We start from the raw sequence: 9,280 nt of genomic DNA on the forward strand, positions 1-9,280 counted from the left end.
CCCATTAGTTGTAAGGACTTAATTGACTTTTATAATATAAAGTATCGGCTCAAAGTATAATTTCAGCCTGGTCTAGGTTTTGATTAATAACCTATCAAAACGAAACCAGCCATAACATACCATAACCAAAACCATTCGGTTTGAGAACAGTGGCGGACCCAGGAATTATTTTCTTGAGGGCGACATCGAGACTTAACACTAATTTTAAGGGGGGTGATCGGGATTTTCACATACAAATAACACTAAAAATTCCTTTTTAAGGGAGGCTGCCCCCCCCCCCCCCCCCAATCTTGAGCATAGGTTCGCCCCAGTTTGAGAAATCTCATAACTAATAATTTTGGTTTTGGTTAGATCACAAGACTTAACCAAACCGACCCATAAATATCCCTTTAATGAAGTACTAGTCAAAATCGTATCTTCAAGATGATGAATTGGGTGTTTCTATAAAATTATAAATCAATTGTTTTGTTTTTGAAATATATAATAAGGGATAAGATTCCTTTTTTTTGTAATGACTATAATATAGCTCGAGACATTAAGTGTTCGATTGGGTCACATCTTGTCACAATATGAATTTCTCATTTGAAGATATTATGGTTTTTTTCTACTTCTTGCCCTTTTATGGTATGTAAGAAAAGGTCGGCCATCGATATTTTAGGTGTAGGTTTCCTTTGGAAAATTGGAGATGGTAGAGTAAGTGGAGCGGCCCTCGAACCCTCTCTACGCGACAATTTGGTTGATCTTAATATACCAAAACAAGATTAACTTTTTTGTAAGCGAAAAACATGTTATTTTTACTTTATTAAAATGCTTACAGATCTAGTTAAGTAAGACTGTTGGTATTATGATTTATGAGAGTTGGTTATATGGTTGGTGATGTTAACTAAAGTTTAATTCCTGCAATCACGCAAAAAGCTAATTATTATGACTTTATTTGAAGTCAAATATTCAATGTACCTTTCATTATTTCTCTTTTGATAACTAGTTTTCTTTTATAATCACGTAAAACCTTGTTTCATAATGATAAATCTATCAATATGTTTCTGTTTAAATTTTAAAATCACGGAAATGGTGTACATTATTACATGTCCGAATGATTTATAGTTAATACTAGTTAGGGCTGTGCTTCAGGTTAGTTTTTTGGGTCGAGTCTTCGGGTTTCAAAGTTTAAATCCAGACCCAAAACCCAACCCAATTCTCTCACAGTTTCTTCAGGTTTGGGTTTTTTTCGTGTTGGGTTTATCGAGCTTCAAGTATCCTAAGAGAATTTTTTTTTAATTTAAATGTAACATATTTTTCTTTACTCGTAATATGCAAAAATAAACCGATAAAACATTATAAAATGAGTAAAATTTAACAAAGTTTAACCATAATAAATAAGACCGACATAAGTATGTCATGACTAGGGGTGATTAGGGGTGTTGAATTATAGTTGTGTTTTAGTCATAAATTGAAATATTAATAAACAATGAACAATTGATTCATAATATGTAGAATTAGAATAGTTGTTTTGAACTAAATTTTAATAACGGTTAATGCATAGCATGTAACACCTAAAAATATTTTGGATTTTCAAACATTTAAAACAATAGATTTATAAAACACATAAATCTAGAAGGAGTGACAACAACAGCTTTGAACACCTAGACTTATCATGTCTTTCACTTTTGTCCCTCCAATTATTCCATGGTTTCCTCTTTCTCATTTCACACACACACACGACACACTCTAGTCTCAACCCGCCATTAACGCTGGGACCAGCTTACATTCCAACATTATCATTATTATTATTATTACCTTACCAACATCTTCTTCCATCATTCTCTTTTTCATAATTCAACAACCACCTCATTTTTTCAACGCCTTCCTAGCTAAACCATGCTAAATAAATTCTCATTTGATATTTAATAACTAGTGTCATTGCTTCATCTTAGTTAACATGGCTGGAACACTTCACTTGCCGCTTGTTTCAGACAACCCGAGAGTTGAGATTGATACATCGCCACCGTTTGGGTCGGTCAAGGAGGCTGTGACACGGTTTGGTGGACATGGTCCGTGGGTTCCGGTTCATACTAATCGGCTCGTTGGTGTAAGTTTCTTTAACTATCACATTTTGCTCGGGTTAACAGGTTGAATTGTTCTACCATGACATTATTTATATGTATATTTATGCTAAAATATAGAATCCGTAAATTTGTTAAAATAATGGGTGGGTGTGAATTTCTAACACTGACAAGAAGCCTTAAACAAAGTTTGTGGTTTTGGTATCTACGGGTTCAGGAGTTTCGGGCGGGTTGACCCGTTTCACGTATTCTTTAATTTTTATTTTTTAAAGTATGTTTTATGTAACAAAATTAAACTAGTTGAGGATCTTATGTCAATTTTTAAAATTAAAAAAAAAGTAATATTTTTATTAAATTGTAAGTGTTTTTATATAGCTTGTATAGTGTACTTTTTTATTGTAAAAATGTAAAGCTAAAGTGTTAATATGTGAAAATAATAGAAAAAAAAAATCTTTTAGGTTAAACGAGTTGTGCCCGGTTCACGAGTCTTACACGATTTTCGGATTCAGGTTTGCGTCAAGCTTTCGGGTTCATATCAGGTTGGACCCGCCAACTTGTGCATATGACTTGTTTAACACCTTTGGGGTTAACTTGTTTAATTAAACAGATCAACATAAGTACAATTGGTTTAATAAAATATCTCAAACCAAACACGACTCACTTATTAAACCGATTAGACATACCGACCCAAAATTGGATTATTTTATTGTAAGAAATTGTGACCCGGTAGTCCCTACAAATCATGTATTTGTTTTCAAGTATATCTACTTTATATTCATGTTTATATACAAATATGAATCACTTTTTCCTTTTTCTTTATTAAATTTAAGAATTTTCAAAAATGTATCTTAAAAGTTGTATACTTGATAGTTTCAAGTTGTGTCTACATGCACATTTTGATACTTTGTACCTTTAAAGATATGGTTATGACTTATGGTGTAGAACAAAATGTTAATGGTTTAATCCATGTAGAATGTAGCATTAGTCATTAAAGGAAATATATATTCATATAAAATAAACTAGATGCATAGAGCTTGTTGATATTATACAAATAAATACATATATATATAAATTAGTTTTTATCCCCCGTATTACGGGGATTGTTTTATATTGTTTGTTCTAATATTTATTTATTTTTTTAATTTATATTTTTCTTATTGTATGAAAGTTAATAATATACTTATAGTTCGATAATAAATTGTTTCATAAATAAATGAGATGTTATAACCCGGTTTAAAAGCTATATGGTTTTGATGAGACCCAAGACCCGTTTATTTTTTACTATGAAATTGGTTTTTTAATTATAAATAATATTTAAGAAAGTTAATAATATACTTATGGTTTGATAAGACCCAAGACCCATTTATTTTTTGACTATAAAATTGGTTTTTTAATTTAAATAATATATATCTTTTTTAAAATAAATAAGATATTTTTTTTTATTATATCCTATTTTATAGGATTTTTACATAAATAATTTGGTGAGAATAATTTTTAATTTAATGAGATGTTATAACCCGTTTAAGGAATATCTGGGTTTGGTAAGACCCATACCCATAAATTCTGGTCAAATGCATGAGAAGCCTCTATTTAAAAATCAAGCAAATCTGGTGACTCCAAAAAAGAGGGAGCGACCACATCACGACACGTGGGATTTTTATGTCTTCGTTTATATATATTATAGATAGATTATTCACTATCAAATTGGTTTTTTAATTTAAATAACATATATATCTTTTTTAAGATAAATAAGATATTAATTTTTAGTATATCCTATTTTATAGGATTTTTACATAAATAATTTGGTGAGAATAATTTTTAATTTAATGAGATGTTATAACTCGTTTAAGGAATATCTGGGTTTGGTAAGACCCATACCCATGAATTCAGGTTAAATGCATGAGAAGCCTCCATTTAAAAATCAAGCAAATCTAGTGACTCCATAAAAAGGGAGAGCGACACGTAGGATTTTTATGTCTTCGTTTATATATATATTATATATATATATGAATATATAGAAAATCACTAAATATACATAAAGGCCCGTATATATTATATGATGAGATTCTTCCTTTAGTAAAACTCAGTAAGTCACCATTAGTTAAACTAAAAAAATTTGCTAAATCAAAATAATAGAAATTAATAGCTAAAATAAAATGTGAAATTAAATATTATTTATGAAATTACATAAAGACAATACACTACCACTTTTGATCAACTTTAAAGTTCATTCTTCCGACAATTGCTTTCACAAGAATGGCTTATTTGTACCTTTATACCTATTATGGTCAATTTTTAGCTTTCAAAAAGCTTAGTGGTTGCATAGATCCAATAGGAATATTACACATTTACACATTGAAAAGTATGAGTATATTTGTCTTAGATTTTTAAAGTTATAATTACCTTTTTAACAACAAAAGCAAATAAAATAACATCTACTTACGCTATAGTTTTAATAAAATTACCTTAATATTTAGTACACTATAGCTATAGTTATAGTTACAGGCTGCTCTAGATGATTTTTATTTGTATTGGATCACAACACTTTAGATGTAACTGATTTCCAACTTGAGCTTCAGTTTGTTTGACCTTTAAAGTCAAACTTCTATAGTTTCTTGAAACACAACCAATTAGTTAACAAAACCTTGTGATTAAAACAGTGCGATCACGAACACATCGACATGGAAACAGTGGAAAAACAAGCAGCAGATCTTGAAAAAGAACTAATCACCAAAGAACAAGAAACACTTGAAGTCCTAAAACAACTCGAGTCAACGAAAGGAGTCATGGAAGGACTAAAAGTCAACATCATGAAAGAAGTCTCAGTTTCAGTTTCAAATCCAAATTCAGGATCCGTGACACCCGTTGACAAGTCAACGGATAGTTTGACCATATGCCCGCTCCCACTGCCACCTGGCGTGATCTTAACCGAGCTAAAAGAAGCAAAGTCAAAGCTAAACCAAACCACCAATGACCTTGCTATTATTCGGGCATCAGTCGAATCATTAACCAATAAAATGCGGGCCCACAAGGCGAACGTGGCAGAAAAGGTTGAAACAAAGCGTGTGATTGAGGAATCGGTTGATGTGGCAAGCGGGCCCCACGGGTTAACATACGAGGCACAACAGTTTATGAAAATGGAAGAGGCTGCTCAGTATGAGGTGATCAAGGCAACAACCGAGATCGAGCACACGAAAATGAGTATAAAAATGGTGGAAATGCGGTTAATTGCGGCTAAGAAAATGGAGGAAGCTGCACGGGCTATGGAGGCTGTCGCGTGTGCTGAGAATAATAATGGAGGTGATCATAAAGGGTTTGGTCGTGAAGGTATAACGTTATCGTATGAGGAGTATTCTGAGCTCACGCAAAAGGCGCAAAAGGGCGAAGAAGGGTTTAAGAAAACTGGTTATTATAGGAAGGATGCTAGTTTGTCTACAATGGGGTTTATTAAGAATTCAGTTGATCAAATAGATGATGTGAAGTTTAGTAGAAAGACACTTGAAGAGGCTTTAGGTAACACTCAAATCTTGCTAATTAGAGTATATGATTATTTTGACTTCAAGTGTCAATAATTAGTTTTCTGGTCTGGAAAATATGATATGATGCAAGTTTTTATGAGTTACATATAGAAAAAAATATAATAATAATAATAATAATAATAATAATAATAATAATAATATAGATTTTCTCTAGGTAACATTTAATATCTAATAATTTTAAAAGGTCTAAATACACATATTTGTTTTTATCTAATCTTTGTCTACATTTCGATATAAATATTATTGAAAATCGAGTTGTTAAAACGTAATTTTTGGTCTCACAATATAAAAAATTACATTTCTTTTAACACAACTCGGTTTTTAATAAAACTTTATTGTAACGTAGGAAAGAAAACAAATCCATGTATACTGATTTATAAAAATATTAGATATTACATTTTAATAGGGAAAAGGTAAAATTGAATGTTAAAATGAAAACTAAAAAAGGAAAAAAAAAATAAGATGAAAATAAAAAGGTGGTGGAGAATTAAGGTTTTAGAGTTACATTTATGAAATTGCCCAATAATTCAATGTTACAAACTTTTTGACAATTTTTTTAACTTGCATGTTCCTTCATTAGCAGGGCCTAGACCAGATGCTGCAAACGGAAACAATCACCCCAAAAGTAGAAACTCGTACGTGAATCGTGGTCATACTCTTAGACGATACGAGCCGTTGATTGTGGATGATTCAAACTTGATCAACAAGGAATCGAGGCCGGTTTTGAGAACAAGTGTCTCAATTGGTGACATCTTGAGCAGAAAACTTATCCTACAAGATAATAATAATATAGTTGTTCGCGAGGATGTTGAAAGTCAAACCCGAAGAGATGATGCATCTTTAAGCGAAATGCTTCGTGAACAAAGTAGTCTTATATTTCATGATTCAGGAAGAACCAATAAAGAAGGTAGAGTCGATAAGCAGTTTTATACGCAAAGGAAGAAATTTGGTTTCATTCATGTGTCACTCCCTTTAACCAAACATAACAAGAAGAAATCAAATCCACAAACTCCACAGGCTTTAAACATTAAGTATCCTTAATTTTCTTGAATTTCTGATTATTTTTTTTGTTTTATTTTTTTGTTTTTGTGTTTTTTAAGGTTTTGGTTTGGGGTGTGGATGAATTTTTTGTGTATATGGTTTGTGTGATGTGTTTGATGTATCATTAGTGTGCTCTACTAAAGTTAGATAAATTGCTATGTAAAAAACATGCTTTTTATTGTGACATAGAAGTCCTATGAAATCATGATTTATTATTCGATTTTTGCTCCAATTTATATTTTGTCATGAAAGTGGTCCTTGAGTTGTACCTTGTGTCGGCCCATGTTCATCTTAGCTAGAAATTACATCCTTGTTTCATTTTTTATAAATTTATATAAAAAAAAGAGCTAGTGAGGAGCTCAATCATACAAAGTACTGGTTCGGAAAGGGGGTGGGAATGGTTGGGAGACAGCTTCGGTTTGTTCTCGGTTGTTTCGGTCAGAAAAGCACTGGTTGTGGACCTCTTCAATGACAACCGATTTGTGATGGATTGGTATAGATTGGTCCCTTTAAAATGTAATTATTGCTTGGCGAACAACTTTAAATAGGTTGCCTTCTCTTGAAGTGCTTATAAGAAGGAACATTGGGGTCCTCTCTATCGAACGCGTCCTTCGTAATTCAGGCTCGAATGCGTCCTTTGATCATATATATCCTTACAGGTTGTTACTTTGCATCGGTGGTATGACATCATATTGGAACGTGGTACATATTCTCTATCCATTCCATGCTGAATTTTGATGGCAAAAAGAAGAATATTCTGAAAGGCTTATTAATAATCACGAGTTTGAGGATTTGGAACGTGAGAAACGAAAAACTACACGATAGTAAAGAAACAAAGATGGAAGATCTAATAGGAGATATCAAATCATTGGGGGATTAGGTTTGTTGGTTTCAGTGTTCAAAAACAAATCATACAAAGTACAAACAAAAGTAAAAAAAAAAACTAAACTGATCGAACTATAAGACACGATTACTATGTTACACTACCCCTCAATTAACCCCGACCATCAGATACTTTAAAACAAATGTCCTGATGTGTGTCACTTATTTGATGACTTCAACTATATTTAATGCATAACATCTAATCTTGTTAAAAAGCAATTAAGTTGGCTTTAATAGTGTGGTCAAGTCTGATATAAAATTACGTTTCAAGAATGTATTTTGTTTAAAGTCTAGTTTAGACTTAAAGTCATTTATGTATTTATTATTAGTCAACAGGTCTTTCTGTAATATTGAAACTTCTGACATGTGAGTTATCTCCGGAACTGAAGATAAATTTGAAACATTTAAGGGTTTCGTACAATTGGGTTGGGCCAGCGGGCGGTGACCTTTTGTCATTTGGTCATCACATACGAGGTACCTTGGTCGTTAAAAAAAATTAAAATTTTATGCCCTAGAAGTATTTAAGAAAGAATTAATCTGATTAATTACGTTACCATGATTCTATGAAATAAAATACTATAGGAATGAATGAATGTTCATTGTTCTTTGTTGGTATATTCAAACCAAAATTCAATAATCCAAAAATGTTTCAATACTTTGCGTAGTACGAGGTAGAAAACGACGGCTCACCGTCGCGTGTAAATACTTCAAAAACCTGAGCCAATCACATCACGCCAACTGTCACTACAATATCCCACGTTCTTCAATAAAACTTTACCGCGGGAAACACGTTTCGTCACTATCTTTTACCGGCAGAAATCATTTCCTTTTAAAGTTCTACTTCAATACAATATTTAACCGCCAGTGTACTTTAGCAACATAATACGCCTCCCACTATTGTACACCGACCGTCCCTCCCGTAAACTACTTGATTTTGACAAGCATAAACAAGCTCTAGCTTTTATTAAGGCTTATTTAATAAATGAGCTCAGCCTCACATATCAAGCTCAAACAAGGTTACGAGCCTAAACGAACTTTTTATTTACGTAATAAGTTAATAACAATTCTTATATATAAACATATGATAAAATAATTAAACATTATATGCTATATTATTTTAGAAAAATGTAGGTATAAATTCATACGTACATTTCATTATAAAAATATAAATACAATAACTAAAAAGCAACTAATTAACAAATAAGCCTAACTCGAATATTAGAAATACAATTTTAAACGAGTAGAGCTTGAACCCTCCTAAATTAAAACGAGTAATCGAGTGGAGCTTAAGCCTAGACATGTTTAGGCTCAGCAGTGGGCTCATCTCAACTCGTTTATATCCTTTGCGCCAACTCAGCATATCAATCGCATTTTACTGGCAAATTTTATTCCCATTTAAAGTTTTTAGCCACAATTACAAAAATCAACCGCCGGCGCACTTTATACAAAAAACACGCCTCCCGCTATCACGCGCCAACTCAGCATTTGAAGGCACATTTTAGCAGCCATCACTTCATTTCCAAACCAAAGCCCCAAAAGGCGTTAAACCCTAAAAGGCAACATACAAACAATATAAACCTTCTTAGCAGAAAGCTTTAAAAAAGTATTATTATTATTATTATTATTATCCATTAATAATGGCGTATCAATCAAGAAGTCGAAAACGAGTCAATGCATTGCTTCGAGGTCCGGATGGTAGTGCCTTTAGAAACTGGTATTCATTCATATTCACCCCCCCCCCCCTCTTTAATTTGT

At 32.2% G+C, this 9,280-nt stretch overlaps 1 protein-coding gene across 2 annotated transcripts; it reads left to right on the forward strand.

Moving 5' to 3' along the window:
* Window positions 1-1,604: 1,604 nt before the first annotated feature.
* Window positions 1,605-6,858, forward strand: LOC143627591 (WEB family protein At3g51720-like). 2 transcript variants are annotated; one of them, XM_077097377.1, is made up of 3 exons: window positions 1,605-2,089; window positions 4,724-5,576; window positions 6,183-6,858. In XM_077097377.1, the coding sequence occupies exons 1-3, from the start codon at window positions 1,940-1,942 to the stop codon at window positions 6,641-6,643; spliced, it is 1,464 nt and encodes a 487-aa protein (XP_076953492.1). In that variant the 5' UTR covers window positions 1,605-1,939; the 3' UTR covers window positions 6,644-6,858. The 2 variants fall into 2 exon arrangements, with proteins under 2 accessions (XP_076953492.1, XP_076953495.1); XM_077097380.1 differs by having other exon boundaries at window positions 1,606-2,089; window positions 6,186-6,858.
* The last annotated feature ends 2,422 nt before the right edge of the window (window positions 6,859-9,280 follow it).

The sequence above is a fragment of the Bidens hawaiensis genome, unplaced genomic scaffold, assembly GCF_021521415.1.
Source record: "Bidens hawaiensis isolate Kalapana, Puna unplaced genomic scaffold, B.hawaiensis_p1.1 tig00000458_1, whole genome shotgun sequence".
Taxonomy (NCBI): domain Eukaryota; kingdom Viridiplantae; phylum Streptophyta; class Magnoliopsida; order Asterales; family Asteraceae; genus Bidens; species Bidens hawaiensis.